Source organism: Pelodiscus sinensis, chromosome 1, assembly GCF_052426305.1.
Source record: "Pelodiscus sinensis isolate ZL-2025 chromosome 1, ASM5242630v1, whole genome shotgun sequence".
Lineage (NCBI taxonomy): Eukaryota > Metazoa > Chordata > Testudines > Trionychidae > Pelodiscus > Pelodiscus sinensis.
This window is the reverse complement of record NC_143052.1, coordinates 157,123,245-157,143,383: the sequence shown is the minus strand read 5'-3', so window position 1 is coordinate 157,143,383 and position 20,139 is coordinate 157,123,245. Positions and strand designations below refer to the sequence as shown.

General features: G+C 41.8%; 1 protein-coding gene across 1 annotated transcript in view; it reads right to left on the bottom strand.

The window, feature by feature from the left end:
- Positions 1 to 3,267: 3,267 nt before the first annotated feature.
- The window catches only part of ZPLD1 (zona pellucida like domain containing 1), a 35,211-nt gene continuing 18,339 nt past the window's right edge, over positions 3,268 to 20,139 (bottom strand). The window contains exons 5-10 of the mRNA XM_014570362.4: positions 18,140 to 18,237; positions 16,528 to 16,608; positions 14,086 to 14,257; positions 11,149 to 11,257; positions 6,529 to 6,558; positions 3,268 to 4,895 (exon numbers count right to left, since the gene is read on the bottom strand). Of these exons, the coding sequence (XP_014425848.2) occupies positions 4,720 to 4,895; positions 6,529 to 6,558; positions 11,149 to 11,257; positions 14,086 to 14,257; positions 16,528 to 16,608; positions 18,140 to 18,237 (666 nt within the window). The 3' untranslated portion in view covers positions 3,268 to 4,719. The remainder of the gene's footprint in view (positions 4,896 to 6,528; positions 6,559 to 11,148; positions 11,258 to 14,085; positions 14,258 to 16,527; positions 16,609 to 18,139; positions 18,238 to 20,139) is intronic.

The following is a 20,139-nucleotide window of genomic DNA, read 5'->3' as shown; positions in this document are numbered from 1 at the left end:
AAATTTCCAGTTTCACCCTACTATGGCTATCTGATGTTTGTTTAAATTAAATCTTAGTTAGAGCACAGCCAGTAAATGATTTTTAATTTAATGGCCAAACTAAAATATCTGAAAAAAAATTTTTTTTTTTTTTTTACACACACAAAAGCAAAAACAAAACACTCACCACAAACCTTTGTTTTGAGATTGAATAAACATTTCATTCCACTCAAAACTAAATATTTAATTTTTAGATATTTTACTCCTTTTCTTTAATTAAATTTAGCTGAATTTCAAAACAAAAATGTCAACATATTTCATTTTTAACCTATTAAAATGAACATTTTGACTTTGCATTTTTTCTCCATTTTTCAGCTGAAACCATTAGCTGAATTGACCAGAATTCATGGAACACTTTATATTTTCAGGAAAATAAACTACAGAGTTGAACCTTTCTAGTCCGGCACTTTCTGATCCAGCAACGTCTATGGTCCAGCATGATTTTAGTTAGATGCCCACTTAGCATGGGAATGGCCAAGTTTCCCATGGTCCCATAAAGTTTGTTTACAGCCACCAGTCTTTGCTCTTGGTGTTCTGTGCTGTTATCCAGCTCTAACTTACCCCTAAATGTCTTCTAAGAGCCCAGTAATGTGGAAATTTAATGTGGATAAGTGTAAAGTAATACACATCGGGAAAAATAACCCCAACTATACGTATAGTATGATGGGGACTAATTTGGCTATGACAAATCAGGAAAGAGATGGAATTATAGTGGACAGTTCTCTGAAAACTTCCACACAATGTGCAGCGGCAGTCAAAAAGGCAAATAGGATGCTAGGAATTATTAGGAAAGGGATAGAAAATAAGACCCAGAATATCTTACTGCCCCTGTATAAAACTATGGTACACCCACATCTTGAATACTGTGTTCAGATATGGTCTCCTCACCTCAAAAAATATATTTTGGCCTTGGAAAGGATTCAGAAAAGGGCAACTAAAATGATTAGGGGTTTGGAACGGGTCCCATATGAGGAGAGGTTAAAGCGACTGGGACTTTTCAGTTTAGAAAAGAGGAGACTGAGGGGGGATATGATAGAAGTCTATAAAATCATGAGTGGTGCTGAGAGGGTCGATAAAGAAAAGTTATTTATTAGTTCCCTAAATAGAAGAACTAGAGGACACCAAATGAAATTAATGGGGAGCAGGTTTAAAACTAATAAAAGAAAGTTCTTCTTCACACAGCATGTAGTCAACCTGTGGAACTCCTTGCCAGAGGAGGCTGTGAAGGCTAGGACTATAATAGAGTTTAAAAAGAAGCTAGATAATTTCATGGAGGTTAGGTCCATAAAAGGCTATTAGCCAGGGGATAAAATGGTGTCCTTGGCCTCTGTCTGTCAGAGGCTGGAGAGGGATGGCAGGAGACAAATCGCTTGATCATTGTCTTTGGTCCACCCTCTCTGGGGCACCTGGTGCTGGCCACTGTCGGTAGACAGGATACTGGGCTAGATGGACCTTTGGTCTGACCCAGTACGGCCGTTCTGATGTTCTTATGTTCAGTAAGCAGTGGAAGTGTTGGTAATGCTGTTAAATAATGACCTCCTGTGGTCCATCAAGCTCTCTGGTTCATCACCAGTCAGGTCCCAATGGTACTCAACTGGAGAGGTTCAATATGTAGTCAGAAAAAATATCATTTATATATGGTAAGACATTTACTTAGATTAAATATGTGAACCCAATTTCACCATTGTAGGATGAAGTATTTAAATCTGAAACAGAAGCAAGACAATAACCCCTTATAAGAAAGGCACTCAGACAAATATTTCTTCTGGTATTTTTTCAATTTTATTAAACAATCATGTTTTACATGTCATCAGACCTAACCCCTGAATTGCAAACAAAATGTTTCTGAGGTATTAAGACTGGAAGAAACATGCACAGCAGTGGTGTTAGAGATCCTACACTACAACAGTCTGGATAATTTCCGAACAGGCCTTTATACAGCATTTTCAAGGACAGAGGAGAGTGATATGGCATGTCTGTATTTGCATTAAGTCTTGAGATCCACAGACTCCTAAACATTAACCTCTAGTGTAGCATCACAGAGAGCACAGACATGATTAATACAGAAGAAGTGATAAATAACGATGAGGTGCTGCTGAGTCAGTCTGTACAGTACGTGGTAAGTGAAGTTAAAAGTTTACTTACTGAGCCCAGGCCCAAATCCTAAGTGTTTAGCAATCAAAGTTACACTATGTACGTAGTGTATCTACCATTGCCTTGCTTGTTATCAGTACCAATATGCTCTTCCAGATTCCTGAAAAGATGTACCTAAATTCCTATTAATACACACCTATTGAAAGAGAATACAGGACTATGTAGCACTTTAAAGACTAACAAGATGGTTTATTAGATGATGAGCTTTCGTGGGCCAGACCCACTTCCTCAGATCAAATAGTGGAAGAAAACAGTCACAACCATATATACCAAAGGATACAATTAAAAAAAATGAACACATATGAAAAGGACAAATCACATTTCAGAACAGAAGGGGGATGTAGCGGGGGGGGGAGGAAGGTGAATGTCTGTGAGTTAATGATATTAGAGGTGGGGAAAGATAGATGTCTGTAAGCTAATGGTATTAGAGGTGATAATTGGGGAAGCTATCTTTGTAATGGGTAAGGTAGTTGGGGTCATGAATGCCAGTTCAGAGGATTCCCTTTCAAGTGCAGATTTGAAAGTCTTCTTGAGTAGGATGCATGTGGTTAAGTCATTGAGACAGTGTCCTTTCTGGTTGAAATGGCAAGAAACTGTTTTTTCTTTGTGATCCTGTCTAATGTCTGTTTTGTGGGCATTGATCCTTTGCCGAAGTGTCTGAGACGTTTGTCCAATGTACATAGCAGACGGACACTTTCGGCACCTGATAGCATAAATTATATTTCTGGATGCGCAGGAATATGTATTCTTGATCTTATAACTCACTTGGTTAGGCCCAATAATGGTGTCAGCAGAGTGAATATGTGGACAAAGCTGGCAACGGGGTTTGTTGCAAGGGAAAGTACCAGGGTTGGTATTAGTGTGGTATGTCCTGTGGCTGTTGGTAAGAATCATCTTGAGGTTAGGTGGTTGTCTATAGGAAACTATGGGTCTGTCTCCCAGAGCTTCTTGGAGTTTAGTGTCCTGTTACAGTATAGGCTTAATTTATTGATAATGTGTTGGACAGGTTATATCATTAACTCACAGACATTCACCTTCCTTTCCCCCCCCCCCCCCACACATCCCCCTTCTGTTCTGAAATGTGATTTGTCCTTTTCATATGTGTTCATTTTTTTTAATTGTATCCTTTGGTATATATGGTTGTGACTATTTTCTTCCACTATTTGATCTGAGGAAGTGGGTCTGGCCCACGAAAGCTCATCATCTAATAAACCATCTTGTTAGTCTTTAAAGTGCTACATAGTCCTGTATTTTGTTTCAGCTACACCAGACTAACACGGCTGCATTTCTATTACTATTGAAAGAGACACATGATGATTCACACTTAATTCAGATGGTCTGAGGTTTATCAGATTAGCTGGAGCTGTGATTCTGGTAAGGCACTTGGCCTGTTCTTGTAAGATTTTTCCCCAAAAAGGAAAGGAAGTCTAGTTCATGGGGGGAAAGGGAAGCATCACACTGTGGATAGCTCTGGGTGAAAGGATCACCTTATGTTTTTGAACTGATGTGACAGAATCAGACCTTTCAAATTACTACTTCAGTGGGGCTTTTGCTCAAATTGCAGAATTTGGCCCTAAAACATCCATTTGCCTGGAAAAGCAGTGGTGAGTTTTGTTGTTTTGTTTTGGGAGAGTTTTTGGTGTTGCTCTATGAGAGGGGGTGTTTTTCTTTAAAAATAAAGGAAGAAGTTCATTCCACCCTAGCATGGCCAAGAGAGAAGAGTTGACCTCAAGGTAATAGCAGTGCTGATTGCATCTAAGTAAGGCTTAGTAAAAAATAATGATGCGGGCAAGTGCCCATTAAAAGTTATCACTGAAAGACTTCACCATGAGAGTTTTTTTGTCTGAGTAAACAGTGCCCTGGGAATGACTTCAAATTTTCAGCACTACACAATTTGATGGATAGATACCATACGTAGTTTTGCCTTGACTTGCACTGTATGCAATCCCACTGAATTCAATGTAACTACAAGACGCGGCAGAATTCTGCCTACAATGTCATATGATCCCATTTATATATGAACGAGGATCACGGCCCACTCATTTTTATTCTTTTTGCAGTTATTTTTAGTTCAAATTGAAAATAAAAATGTATGTTCCAAGCTACAATAACTTGTTCAAGGAGCTCACACAAATTGGGAAAAATACAGAAAGAAGATAAAAGTAGAAGCAGTCTTTATCAAAGATGTTGATTAAATATGAATGTGTCCAGTTGGCCAGCTCTGACACAGTAATATATTTAGAGATATTTTACTGTAAGACCCAAGTTTAAGACCCAAGTTGGAAGTCCAGCAGTTATTTTATCACCAGTACACCCATGGGCAAAATGCTAGTCTGATCACAAACACATTGATATAAGTAGCCAGGATTTTCACTGTCATTATGACTGTTTACCTATACGATAAAACTACAACACTACAAATAAGAGAAGATGAAGTTTGCCTTGGTAAATTTATAACGTAAGAACATCTCATGGACAATGAAGGCAATCCTCCGCCCCCAAAACAAGTGCAAATTAATTTTCCTTTTAATTGAAAGCTAGGTTTTGTATGCCACCCAAAACTGAGCTGCTAGACCATTTCCTGCGCAGAAGGGTGAGGGAACATGCAAAGAAGAAAACACTCATAGTTCCTAGAATGACTATTCCTGAAATCAATGCGCTGGTGACTGAGTTCAGCTGAAAAGGAGGTCCATTTGGATGAGCTACAAGGAAATAAAAAAAAAAGGCACTGAACGGTCTCATCAGAATCAGTTTCTACAGAGCTTTGTCTTCCTGCTACATTGCAAAACTTACAGCTATCAGGCTAATACTGAAGGGCACGGTAAGTGTATCGAATGTATTTAGGGAGCGGCTGCAGGTGCATAGGTCCTTCACACACACAGGGTGAAGTGTACGTGTGCGTGTGCGTAAGATTTGACAATATTTAAGGCATAAGCAGACCTGAACTACACCCTCAGGTGTGCAGGATGTCAGCTGTCAGGAAACCTAACTCTTTCTTATTTAACTAGCCAATTAGCCCGTCATAAGACGGGATTTTCAGGTCTCTCCTCCACGTTGGTCTTCTCTCCTGAGCCTTCGGTCTCTCGCTCCATCTCTCTCTCCTCCTCCTCCTCCTCCCTCCCCCTCTCTCAGCTCACCTCTGCCTCCTGCCTCTCTCTCCGTCTCTCTTTCTCTTCTCCTCCCCCTCCTGCCTCTCACTCGGGGGACTGCGGAGCCCAAACGGTTGCTTGCGCAGCTTGCTCCCGTGCGGCAGCCCGGCCAAGCGGCACAGGTATCGGCCGACCACCACTGTGGGAGGTGAAGGGGGATGGGCCGGTGATGTTCATGGCCAGGGGGCAGGACCTGAAGCTGCTGTCACGCTGCATGTCAGCGCGCCGCCCCCCCCTTCACCTCCCACAGTGGCTCTCGGCTGACTTTTGCGCCACTCATCTGGGCTGCCACGGGGGAGCGGCTCAGAAGTCAGCCAAGCGACACGACGGGAGGTGAAGGACGTGACTCAGGCAACAGCGCCGCCCAGAGGGAACTGCCAGCATTTCAGCCTTACAGAGTCACAGACATTGGGCTACTATATATATGATGCCAAGTTACCAGTAGACATGATTTTATTATGGAGGAGGAAACCTTAACAAGGATCTGGATTCCCCACTATTTAAATGTGCTGGAGGACGGAAGGACTAGGATAAAGGTGGGGAACCTTTTTTGGATCAGGGGTTGCTGACCCCCAGAAAAAAAATCACTTGAGGGCTGCACACAAGGTGATCTGGAGAAATAGCACTTCTGACAAATTACAAACCTCCTTTCCCCTACACCACCCCTATACCACCACATTTTTTCCTTAAAGCCTACTACCACCAGAGCAGAAGCATTGGGCTCTGTAGATACCTTACCAAAACAATTTGTGTGGTTCCTATGGTTACATCCAGGACAAAGGTCATCTACAGGAGGTCTTTTACCTTTTTGCACTCTGAAGCTGCACCGTAAGGGCCATTCTGTGGTTCAACTCATCGGCTATAGGAGATGACTTTATTGCTTAAACCTTAGGTTTTGTCTCTGGTACTTGCACTGCTTTGGAATGTGCCAGAGCAGCATAAACAGGGTTGCATTTGCTCTGCCATTTCATTGCCCTAGTAGAGACTGAAATTCACTAACATGTTGGGGCTGAGTACAATGAACTTAACTGAGCACTCCAGATCTACCAGCTGCTTTCTTTTTTTCATTTTTAAATTCATGGTAATAAAGAAAAGTGTACACTACATACAACTGAATCCAAATAGTTTCTGCACTCATTAGCGTAGCCCTCTTGTAACACTACTCTTCTGAATCTGATTAACTTACCAAGCTGTGAATTGTTGGTTGGTGTCTCATCTGTATAAAAAATACAAACATCGAGGAATTATATTTTACAGACATCAATATCCGCACCCCCTCTGCGCTTCCAAAAAACAGACAAAAATAAAGCTAAGATTATCCCAAAACTCCACAAATATACTCATCACTATAGATGTCTTTGTTCAAGTCAGGCTAGGAACATTAACTATGAGACTCTTCCTAATTTTTACTGTGAGGATATATTGGTCTTATGCACCAATAATTACTCCGCAAAAATAATCTTTGTTCAAGATCCATTTATCTGAACGTATTGCTAATTCTTTTCTGCCCCATTTCATAAAAATATGATGCAGAAAAATGCAGCAGGAATGTCTCCTTCTGATCGCCTGCTGTCTAAAGGGAGAAACTCTGTGATGGTGGTGGTACTTTATCTTTGTTTCATCAAGGAAATCCATAACTACAGAGCATTATAAAGCTTCTCCTCCTCCACACATTTTTTTTCTTGGCAGTAGGGTAAAAGGGATTATAATTATGAATGAATTTTCCCCTAGTTTTCACTTATTCCCCATTGTTCGTCTTGAAATGAAATGTTGTGTCTTTTCAAGCCTCAGTCATAAATCAAAAGTACATGACTTATATTTATTTCTAAGTAGAACATACAATGGCTACCATTACTTTTTAAACAGTTTTGCCTACACAAATAGATAACTATTTAGTTTCTGTACATAGAGAGAAAAACATATTTTGTCTAAAATGGCTTATTGTAGATGAACAAGTTCAAGATCTCTGTGACAGAGACCAGTGTTAGAAGAGCTTAAAACAAACACGAGAGAGACTCTCATAAACAGCACCAATGCTATGTACCCATATAGGTAATTATATGGCACCTTGTCACCATAGTATCAGGGGGTATGTCTACACACAATTATTATTTTGGGAGAAGGATGCAAATAGTACTGCGAATATGCATACTTCCTCCTTTTTTTTTTGGAAGTCGCTCTTCCAGTATTTATCCGTGTCTACATGCAGTCAAATTTCTAAATAAACCGCTATTTCAAAAGATCCCTGTAAACTTCACTGTAGGAGGAATAAGGAGTCTTTCAAAATAAAGGTTTATTTCAAAATTTGGCCATGTGTAGACGCGGGTAAATATCAGAAGAACGTCTTCCGAAAGAAAAACCCGGATGAAATATGCAAATGCACAGCACTATTTACATCCTTTTCACAAAATAACAATTGTGTGTAGACATACCCAGGGAGCCCCATAATTATTAATAGATTTTAGCCTCAAGGTAGGGAAGTACCATTCCCCACATTCCACGAAAGGCAAACTGAGGCACAAGGTAGATTAAGTGACCTGCCCCAAGTCACACTGGAAACCTGTGACAGTCATGAATTCAATGCAGCTCTTTCAACTCATTGTCCAGTGTTTTAATCTACCCACCTGTCTTGCCTGCCTGAGCAACATAAAAGCTAAAAGTAAAAGGTAAAAACTCCATTTCTGAAATAGACTATTGTAAAATTATTATTTTCCTTTTTCATACTTATTCATGGCTACCCTTCAGCTAAACACAATTTTTTTCCACAAATTGTATATGTAAAGAATTTAACCATCTTTTCTGCTCATGAAATATCCACAAATAGTTTGTGGTTTACTTTAATTTTTTCAATAACCAAAGGCAACTGATTCATATTTTTCTATTTATGATTAGTCAGATAAATCCTGTGGTCTTGTTTCTGTCCCAATTGGATATAAAGTCTGGTGCAAATAACTGTAAATCTGAAATTCAGTCTCCTCATGCTTGCAACTCTAAATTAGTTTTTCCCCAGATACTTTTCAACTGAACGTTCATGAAAAGTGATTTTAAAAGGGCCATGAGCATGGCTGAAGCAAATGCCTTCTCTACTTCTAATACATGCAGAATTTTTGGCATTATTCATCCAGTTCTATTAAACCCCCTTTTTCTATCTGGGCACATACAAAAACCAGGATATATTCCCAATTCTGTAGGGGCAAATTTCTCCTCTTGCATACGTTCAATGTATCTACCACCCCACAGCCGAAGGAGACAATTTAGTCCTAAAGATCCTAATAATTCTTTTCCCTTAGTCGGATTACATTCTACTCTCAATTGAATTGGTTTTGATCCAGATTAACTTCACTGAACTGACCCAATGACAGTTACTTACATGCATCTGATACAATATTTTGTCCTAAATTCTGCTATCTTTACTATGTTACCATAGGTGTTCACAAAATGTATGCTTCTCAGAAATTCTAAGATGTATTGGCAGTATTTTCAAATTCTAGAAGAATGGAAATCAGTGGAATTAAATTGGTACCTATCCAGAGTCTAAAGCTACATCTGTACTTTTTCTTGCACAAGAACACACTTGTAGTGTGGATGCTCCGCAAGTTTTTGCGTAAAAACTCTATAGTGTAGATGTAGCTTGAGTGAGAACAGAACCGGGGCAACCATCTTTATACTGATTATTAGCCAATTAGCCTGTCTTAAGACGGGATTTTCAGGTCTTCTCTCCTGAGCGCTCTCGCTCTGTCTCTCTCTTCCTACTGCCTCCCCCCCTCTCTCTCAGCTCTCCTCCGCCTCCTGCCTCTTTCTCTGACTCTTTCTCTGTTCCCCCTCCTGCCTCTCACTCTCCCTTTCTCTTCTCCTCCTGCCTCTCTCCCCCCTTCCCCGTCCCTCCCCTGTGGCGCTTGGCTGAGTGCTGCCTGCTCAGCCGGGCTGCCCAGGAGGGGTGGGGGGGGAGGGTGACATACACCGCTGGGGCCAGGGCCGTGTACATCACCGTTCTCCCTTCCCCTCCCACCCCAGGGGAGCCCAAACAGCCCCATGTGCTGCTGGCTCCCCCGGCGGCCCGGATGAGGGATGCACCACTCAGCGCCATGGCGGGAGGAGGAAGGGGGGGTGACTTATACAGCCCCGCCCCATGGCCATGTATATCACTGCCCCGCCCCCCTTCCTGTCCTAACGGACCCACCTGAGCAGTGGGCCCCGGCAGGGGAGCAAGCGGCGCCAAGCGGCCATTTGGGGTCCAGCTGCGAGCCAGTGGCTGCACCGTCCCCCCCCTCACCAGGTCTGCTTCCCTCCTCCCATCCAGCCCCACAGCCCTCCATCCCCTCCCAGATCTGCTTACCACCCCCTCTTCCTGCCGGCCAGCCCCACGGCCCCCGATTCCCCCCAGCTTTGCTTCCTACCAGCCAGCCCCATGGTCCCCCGGACAGCCTCCCCCCCGCCAGTGCTGCTTCCCTCCCCTCTTCCTCTAGGCCTTCCCATCCTCCTCTATAGCCCCCAATCCACTCCCCAGCTCTGCTTTCCACCCCCCTCCAGGCCAGCCCCGCCCCCTTCCCCTCCTTGTCTAGTACACTGCGCCACTCCCAGCTGAAGCAGTGCTCCGGCAGGGGAGCAAGCAGCAGTGCGTGGCCCTTTGGGGGTCCAGCTGGGAGCAGTGCAGCGTGCCAGGCAGGAAGGGGAAGGGGGCGGGGATGGCCAGGAGGGGGGTGGAAAGCAGAGCTGGGGGAGGATTGGGGGCTGTGGGGCTGGAGGGGAGGATGAGGGGAGCTGGAGGAAGGGGGGAGGGAAGCAGCACTGGCACGGGGGGGTGTCCGGGGGGACGTGGGGCTGGCCGAACGGCCACAGAGGGAGGGGAAGGGGGGGCAGGGCGCTAACGTACACAGGGGGGCGTGGCCGTGTACGTCAGCGTTACAGACGCACAGACACTGGGATACTATATATGATGGGAGCAGTTGGCCTCAGTCTCTATTTATAGCTGAAAGCTGAGCAAAAAGTATATTATCAAAGCAAGCCATAGTTAATGTCCTTAAGGTTAGGTCTACACTGCAAACACTGGGGTGTTCTTTACTCATCCTATCTATGTTGAATTAAAATAGCAGTGAACGTACAGCAACTTGAGTTTTAACTCAGGTTAGCAGCACTATAAGCTTTAATTCAAACTTTCAAAGTCAGCTAAGAACTAAATTGCTGTCTTCATTGCTAACAATGCAAATGAGTGAAAGCTAATTAAGAACACACCCTTTTTTGCAGAGTAGACATACCCTAACAAGAAAGAGGCATCAGAAGAGATAGTCAATATTAGAGGAGGTGTTCATTATCTTCTAATTTTTTTCCTTAATGTGTGGCTTTCTCCTGTTGATCTCTGATTTTAAGCAAAATTAGTCAGGCTCGGTTTTTTCTTCCACCTTCAATGGAAGCTGCAGCTGTATGACAAATGAGAATTTAGCCTATTGAGTGTGGGTGTTTATGCCCGTCTCGGATATGTGCACATAAACCATAATGACTTCACAAGGGCCTGGTCTACACAAAAGGAGAAAGTGTCTTCCCTAGACCAACTAATTCAAACCCTAGAAAATTGATTGCGGCAGCTTCCGTCTTCTCTGTAATGTAAACAAGCCCTGAGTGTTTTGAGTGCGTATCTGGTCACTAAAATGGGCTTAGAACTTTTACGTGAAAGTTTACTCTAATAGTAGGAACAGGCCCAAATAAGCAAACCGTTGTTTTGAGTCACTGAAATGCTTTTTAAACAGCAAAATATTTCCTCATGTTTTTGAAATTCCTGCAATATAGAGAAAGTTTTGATCATTCCTACCGCTCCTTGTAATGATGGGGCCAGCGGAGATTACAGCATTTCCAGAGGTGCTCTGAGCATTCCAGGTTGTTCTCCTAACAGCAGCTCTTCTTTCTCTGTTACTGCAAATCTGAGCAATTAATCAAAACAATCACAGTTTCAGAGTGGAGAAGAATTATTGCCTTCCTGAGCTTCCATGTTTAATGCCAGCTCTTTTAAAAGTGATATTAGAGCTTTATTTCTTGGAAGCACTCATTTACTTGGCAATAAAAGCAGATGCAATGTCCCCTGTATGTTGTAAATGATTGGCTTCCAATTGTATTTCACCTCATTTCATTTATGAAACTGCCCTGTTCTCATGTACAGTATCAATATTACAGTATAATAAATTTTTCAGTAATTAATTTACTCAAGCTTTGTTCAGAGCCACCTGTACCTGCCAGTGTGTATGTGCTAGACTAGGAACATAAAAGATATGACATTGAGATTCTTTCAAATCCTTTTCATTAAAAAAAAGGGGGGCATCTGTGTTGCGTCAGTCATATTCTGAATAGCTCTTCAGAATATCATGTAGCTGACTTTATCATCAGTTTTTATATTAGAATAGTCTGACATTGTATTGTCTGTGATCCATCTTTAACTGGCCATTCACCATGGCCACACATACCTTAGGTATGCAAACCATGCTGAGACCTTAAAAAAAAAATCTAACTTGACTATCTTTTCATATTTTATATTTCAGGCCCTAATTCAGCAAAGAGCATTCTAAAACACTAACATAAACATCATATTTTAAGTTATTTGCTGAATGGGGCTTACATGAGTAAATTCTAGTATGTTTTTTCTTTCAAACATTTTAGGGCAGGCATGTCCAAAGTCCGGCCCGCGGGCCAATTGCAGCCCGTGTTCCGGTTTAATACGGCCCCCCGGGTAATTTCGCAATATCTATCTTTTAAGGCCCCCAACGAATCCATGTGTATTGAGATGAATACATTGTAAAATCTCAGTTAATGTCAGTTGGTCTAAATCAGTTATAAATATATTTGGACACAACATGTATACTTGGTGTTATGTTCCTGTTCATATTTTTTGAACTTAAAAGTTGACAGACAGCCTTTATTACCAATAATATGTAATGTACTTTACAATGTTCCTGACATATATTTCAGCTTCCTGGATTTTTTTTTATCTGGCCTTCAGATATGAAAGGCAGAGTGATTTAACACCTGTTTAGATTTGTCATCCATGTGACAAAATGAAAAGTATGCCGTTTGCAATAAACTTTGCATAAAATAGTTAATTTGCATTTAATTTTAATGGTTCAAAGAATGTCAGGCAAAATGGTCGGCCCTCACACATGTTCACTTCATCAAATCTGGCCCTCTTTGAAAAAAGTTTGGACACCCCTGGTTTAGGTGGTCATGAAAGCTGCTGGACTGAGCTGTGTGGGAACTGGCATTTCCATTTCACAGGAAATTTTCCAATGTCAAAATGTTTTTAATTCCAAATTGCCCTGAAAGCACAGAATTTCAAAATTTCCCACACAAGTTTTTCAAAAAATAATCGCATCAGAACATTTTCTTTTGATCACATAATTTTGTTTCCATTTCATCTTTATCATTTTTATATTATTAAGAAAACCATAAATGAAATATTTTCTAAACAATAAAAATCAAAATATTCCTTTCTAAAAATGTCAGTGGGGACAAAATATAACCTGCTCCTGGATGAGTAATTTAATGATGAGTACTCATTTCTATCGAAGGGTGTTTTTTACACTCTTTCCTCTCATTTATTCTGGTTTACACAGCTCTGTCCAATATATCAACCTATCCTTCAGACAAAGAGCACCTTTTTAAAAATGGAAGAACTTCAGTACAACTGAGCACTGTTTTCACTTATCAGAATGCCTCCTTCCTCACCTTCACAGTTTTTTCCTGAAATAAAATTCCATTAAAATAGACATGTTCTGATAGGAAGTTTAAGTTTCAAAAAAATGGTATTTTCTATTGGAAAAAATGTTCTATGAGAATATTTTCCACCAATTCTACTGCTAAATCAATCTAGCAGGTGAAAGTGATAGTGCAACTTTCCTCAAAACATCCTATGAATGTTCAACATTGTCTTATGGGGACTTGTGGTGAGGCAGACTGGCCTCCCAAAGGCTTGGAGTAAGAGGAGCCCCACCAATGGCCCATTGCAGGCCACATCTAGAAATGAATGGATAGGTCAGTCTAAGGCTCAAACTCATTGACTATCTTTGAGTTTTCTATTGACATTATTCTACTGACATTATTCCAAACTACCTTATTTTCTAGGGGCTCTTCTAGACTATGCCGAAGTTCCGAAAGAGGATATGCAAATTCTGTGGAAATTTGCATATTTCTTCCAATCTCACTTTTGAAAGTGGAGCTTTCGAAAGTGAAAGTAGTTGGAATACATTTTTTCGGCACCTCCCTTTTTCAAAAAGCCACGTAAACCTAATTTTTCTGAAAGTGAGATCAGAATTTGCATATCCTCTTTCGGAACTTCGGTGTAGTCTAGACAAGCCCTAGGAGGTGAACTGAGACCACTGTCTCATTTTTCATACACTCTCTGAATGGTTTTCCGACCATGATCACCTTTGAACTCTATCATCCTAGGCATGATTTGACCAGAGACCTAAGAGTGAACATTTCCCTTACCAAGTTTCATTCCCCTGAGGTTTACAGTTCCAAGTGTTAATTCACACAATACTGCTGAGATTGAAATGTCACCCTTCATTTGTTGTGTTCTCATTCTCTAGAGACAGATGACAAGTTCAAACTCTAGGTACTGTCTAGGTACTGTCTGCACAACCCAGATGCCCTCCACCTCTGCTAGCCATCTGCAAATTACAGACGTATCATTGCCCACAATTCTGCCTCTGGCACAGCACAGATTTATGAATGTTATTGACAGATCCCCCTCAAAACTTACAGGTGCAAGAAAGGGGCAGTCATCTGTTCTGCACAGCTTTGTCACACAATGGAGGAAGACTGTAGACATCTTCTGGTTCTTATGCTTCACAAAGCGGAACACCTCAAAGGAAAACCGGCCCATCTGGCTCTTGCCATTCTCAATTACAGTGGTCTGTGGGTCCTTGTCGCAGCTAATTAGTATAAAAGATTAAAACTGAGATGACCATGTGTCCCTCTGATTTTTAGCCCCTGAGAATAAGGGTTTACAAGTAGCAAGATCAATGCTTAAGATGTATGGGGAAAAAACCAAGGCAGCACCATGACATCCAAAATGGGCAGCTATTAGAGACTCATGCGTGCTATAGTAGGTCAGTGATCCCTGCACAGAAAGGCAGAGAAAGACAGTGGACAAAATGCTCAGTGTCAGAATTACTCTTACAAACATTAAAAAAGGATCTGTGTTCAAGAATGTAATATGTCTGATATTTTCTTAAGGCAAGTCACTTGCCTTAGGCCAGGGTGGGGAACCTAAGGCCCAGGGGCCAGATGAGACCCCCGGCTTGCCTGGATCTGGCCCCCCAGAGCTCCAGGTTCCCCCTCAGCATTGGGGAACATGCCCTGGCTCTAGAGTCCCCGCCACCCATCAGTAAGGCTGGAACAAATCTACTAGGCTGGGCCCCCTTAGGCTCTGATGTGTGATGGGAATGTGGGGAGTGTCTTTCTCCTTCTTAGTCGGGGTTCACATCAGTGAGATTTTGTTTTGTTTGTTTGCTTCTTGTGTGCAGCCCCTGATTGATTTTTCTGTGAATCAGTGGCCCTGAACCAAAAACAGTTCCCCACCCCTATCTTAGACTATCAGGAACACATGGGATTTGAGATAACTAGCCCTGATCCTGTACTGTATATGCCCTTCACATTAGTGGGAGTTATGCCAGAGCACCATTTTGTCTTTGTTGCATTTTGTCTCTAATGCTGATGCATTCTTAACTAATGCAGATAGGTACCCAAAAATACTGAGCATTGGAAATCAATTCTGCTTCATATTGTATGTCTAAGAGACTCTATCACTCTGACCTGGCCCTTTAAGAGGGTTTAGAGCTCAGCTGGACCAGTGCCAGCTATGGCCTGCCTCCCTAGGAGGAGACCATGAACCCAGTCACCTGAGAAGGAGTCTGGGTGACTAGGAGATGGGACTGCTGGCGGGGGGGGGGGGGGGGGAGAGAAGCCCTGGGCCAAGAAAGAAGATAGCTGTTGGTTGCTGCTGAAAGGAATGCTATATCAGGAAGAAAAGCCATTGCCAAAGAGGTCCGAAAGGAAGCCATTGTGTGTGTGTGTGTGTGTGTGTGTGTGTGTGTGTGTGTGTGTGTGTGTGTGTGTGTGTGTGTGTGTGTGTGAGTGAGTGAGAGAGAACGAATGCGCATGCGCACTCCACATTTTGCGTACCTTTTTCCTGATTCTTTTGTTGGAAGAGGCTTTTCCTACATTTGGCCCATCTAGAGTGGGACAAATGTGGGGTAAAAACCATCTTTTGGAAGCCTCCTTCATCCTCGTAAAACGAGGAATACAGGGGCTTCCGAAAGAGCACATTTTCTCTTCCGCAAAAAAAAAGGAAGAGCAAACACATTCCCTGGACATGGCAGAGATTTTTCAGGATACCTCTGGTATCCCAAAACCCCCCAAAACTCCCCCGCAGTCTACCCGTACCCTCAGAGCCTTAGAAAGTGTTCTTGATTTCAAATAAGGTGCTAAAAGCTATGCAAACCCACCAAATCAAGATACTCTTGGCTACACAAAACCTAAACTGTGTATTTTGGTTTTGATGTTGCAAAATTAAGGTAGTTCAGATCCAGGTTCCATTGAATTCAAATCCCCCAAATAATTATGAAACCTGAAACAAGATGTTATCCAGTAGCTAAGCACCTCTGACAGGAGGAAGCAGCTCCATCAAGAGCCCCTGATAGGATTTCATTGGAGGTGTTGCTGAGACACCAAGTTGCTGTTTGCTAGCTCTTTTAAGACCCCAGTTCAGAAAACCATTCTCATTCATAATAGCACTTAAGCTTGTGCTTAAGCAGTTTCCTGAATCAACCCCTTAGACATTTCAGATGATTATCTGCCTATAGGGCATTCTCCCACTTTCTTGCATTAAAATGCATGTTAACAAATATCTATCCATTGAAATGTGAGTATAAAGGACCCTTATTATGCGCGTGCAAAATACCAATTTCTATACCTATACTGCTGCACACAATTTTCATGACTATGCACACTTACCTACCTATTTGTGGATACAAATATTGGGTAAGTAACTAAAGTGTTTACATGCATAGACTTTGGACCTTCCTTAAAACCCTCATGCCCATCAAGAAATGTAAGCATTGCACTATCATACAGAGACTCATAATTGCAGTCTTAAAAGGAGGGCATTTGCATACAAATGCTGGATTTGCAAAGTACCTACCTAAGGAAGAGATCGTATCGGAGCTCATCATTGGGATTACCAGATGGAGTGGTGTAACAATAGTCCATCAAAACATTCCATCTGCATGAGGAGCAACATAATTGTCAGGCAAAAAGATTTAAAATAACGGAGGTACAAGTTGATAGTACTAGCTGATGAATTGAACCTACACAGTTATGCACAATTATGAGCCATGTATAGAATGAGCCATGTATAGAATCCCTGCATTCTCACGGAGACCATTCTATATCAGCCTAATGGTTTTCATTTTTCTGCATTGCTTACATTACTGAATAGTGTATTCCATGGTTTATGGATGATACAGTTCAACCTACATGTTTTTATACCCATCTGTTCCACAGTAAAGCAGCTGGTACAAATCAGTGGCCACATACCAGACTGATGGGTATCACTTTGCTCCTCTTAGAATTTCATGGCAGCATTGGACAAGAGGCACATCCTCATAAGAACAAAAGAACAGCCACAACGAATCAGACCACAGCTCCATCTAGCCCAGTATACGGTCTTCTGACAGTGACCAATGGCAGATGCTTCAGGTAATTGCCAAGTGATCCACCCTGTCACCCACTCCCAAGTTCTCGCAAACAGAAACTAGGGACACCATCCCTGCCCATCTAGACTAATAGCCATTGATCGGCATATCCCCCATGAGCTTAATGCAGTTCTTTTTTTTTAACCTGCTATATTCTCAGCCTCCACAACATTCTCGGGCAAGGAGTTCTACAGGTTGATTGTGTATTGTGCGAAGAAATACTGCCTTCTGTTTGTTTTAAGCCTGCTGCTTATTAATTTCATTGTGTGACACATACCCCCCTCACCAGTTCATTTGTTATGAGAAAGGGTAAACAGAACTTCTTTATCCGTTTTGTCTATATCTGTCATGATTTTACGGACCTTGATCATAACCCTCTTTTGTTGCCTCTTTCCCAAGTTGAAAAGTCCCACTCCTTTTTAATCTCTCCCCATATAGAAACTGATCCACATCCCTAATAGTTTTTATTGCCCTTTTCTGTACCTTTTCCAGTTCCAATAGATTTTTTGTGAGTGTGTGAGATGTGATGACCACATCTGCATACCTTATTCAAGATGTGAGCATCCCATGGATTTATATAGAGGCATTATATTTTCTGTCTTATCTACCCCTTTCATAATGATTAACAACATTCGGTTAACTTTTTGACTGCCACTTCACATGGAGTGGATGTTTTCAGAGAACTATCCACAATGACTCCAAGATCTTTTCTCTAGTAGTAACAAGTAATTTAGACACCTTCATTTTGTATGTGTAGTTAAGATAATGTTTTACGATACGCACTATTGTGCATTTAACAACATCGAGTTTTATCTGCCATTTTGTTGACCAGTCACCCACTTTTGCAAGAACCTTTTGTAACTCTCTGTAGTCCACTTTAGACTTAATTATCTTGAGTAGTTTCATATCGTCTGAAAATTGTCACCTCATTTGATTATCCCTTTTTCCAAATTATTTATAAATATGTGGAACAGGATTGGTCCTGGTACAGACCCCAGGGGGATACTAGTAGTTACTCCTCGCTATTCTGGAATATTTAAACAGCATCCTTTACTGTACCTGCCATCAAGGTTGGTTGCTCTCACAGCTGCATATATTTTTGTTTTCAGAGGTAAACCTATACTGGGGATAACCAGCAGCTGGCTGTAGGTTGAGTCCTGAAAAAACAAAGCACACATTTGCCATAACACAACGGCTATACCAGCACCTTGGAACACAAAAACTTTTTTGGTCAGCAGTGCTATCAAATTTCACACACAGCTCAAGGTTTGCCTTCAGATGATTAGAACGGACGTTTTGCTCCTCACAATGCAGCTTTAGAATAGGCATGGGAAGTAGGGATGTGGGAGGTGCTGTTATACACCTCAGGTTTTTGACCCCGATCCATGTCAAAGCTGGTTGGCTGCTGTCCCCCACACCCTAGGTCTCAGCTGCTGGCTCTGTTCCTGATTCCATGTCCATCTGTGCTCCCAGCTCAGGGGAAGAGAGGCGAACAGGAGTGAGGAGGCTGGTTTTCAGCAACCTCCACTGCTAAAAGTGCAACCCCACCACTGACCTTTAGTGGAAAATGAAGTGTTCAGTAACAAATAAACGAAGATTATATTTAAAACACGACCTCCTTTCAAAAGCTCCATTACCAGAACAGTGTAGGTGTGTGTACAGAACAACAGAGAATCATGGCTTATACAATATTGTAAAATGAATATGCAGTATCAGACCATGAGAGCATGCTCTGAGCAGTTATAAACTGAGCTCTTTGGAAGCCCAGCACTCTGGTCACATAGAACAACCCCGGGCACTGGATATAGCTAGAAGGGCCTTGGTTAGTTGGGCTTAGAAGGGTAAGAGAGATCTCTTGCATCTGGAGGGAGCCTGAGGAGTTGATTAGGCTGAGAAGAAAGCAAGCAGTGTGAACAGCTGAGCTTTGGAGCAGGAAGGTGACCCCATATAACTGCTACTATGTATAAGCAAATGAAATCACCTGGAAGACATTTCCTGGTGGTTTGTATGTGCTGCTAAATTCACAAAGGGCCTACCAGTCAGGGTTTCCAGGAGCTGCAGTGAATACCGTTCACACAGACACAGTTCAACAATACAAAATGTATTTAGGGGAACATTATTTAATATACTGCAGATGAGCATTAAAAAGAGGGGAGCTTGGGAGAGGTTCACCATATGGGAAAAAGGCTGCTAGTGAAAGATGAAGACATCCAAGGCTCAGTCTGCATTTTCAAAGTCCTGCCGTGCAAAAGTGTCACAATAAAATCATATTTGCATGGCAGATAAACACCAACAAGTCTGATAAACTTAAAATTACATGTGCAAAGCATGTAATATTTCTAATGTAATGAAATATGAAATTTGTAACTTCCTATATATCCCTATGGAAGCATCCTTTAGAATTAAAAAAAAAAAGAGCTAAAACTGGCTATAGACTGTTGAAACCAAATGGTAGAATTTGGTAGCAGGTGTATACTTCTCTGTTAAATTCTGTAGGTTGCTAAAAGAATCTGTAGAAAAGATCTTAGTCTTATTAAATTCTACATGTTTTTAGAACAATTTCTATAGATCACAGTATAAGACCTATCTTCAGACTGCTTTGAAAATCTCAGCCTAAGCCAATAGCAATTGAGAGGGGACACTGCAACAAGCTAACTTTGATCAAATTATATTGCCAAAAATAGCTGCTGCAGCACAGACTACATCAGTGGTTCCCAACCTGTGTTCTGTGGACCCCTGGTGGTCCACGACGGTACTGCAGTGGGTCCGTGGAAAGTTTAAAAATGAGGATCGGGCCCACCGCTGTGAGCCCGATCCTTACTTTTCTTTTCCTTTTTTTTTTTCTACTCCAGGGGAGGTGAGGTGAAGGGAGGGGGGAGGACATCTGTGAAATTTTAATAGATTGAAAAGACATCCATATGCTTGAAAAGGTTGGAAACCACTGGACTACATCTTTACCCAGGGACTATGAAGGGATAGTACTTGAACAACTACCTTTTGGGACTGCCTGCACTGCCATGACAACCATGCTATTTTTAGCAAGCTAATTAAAGCAAAGC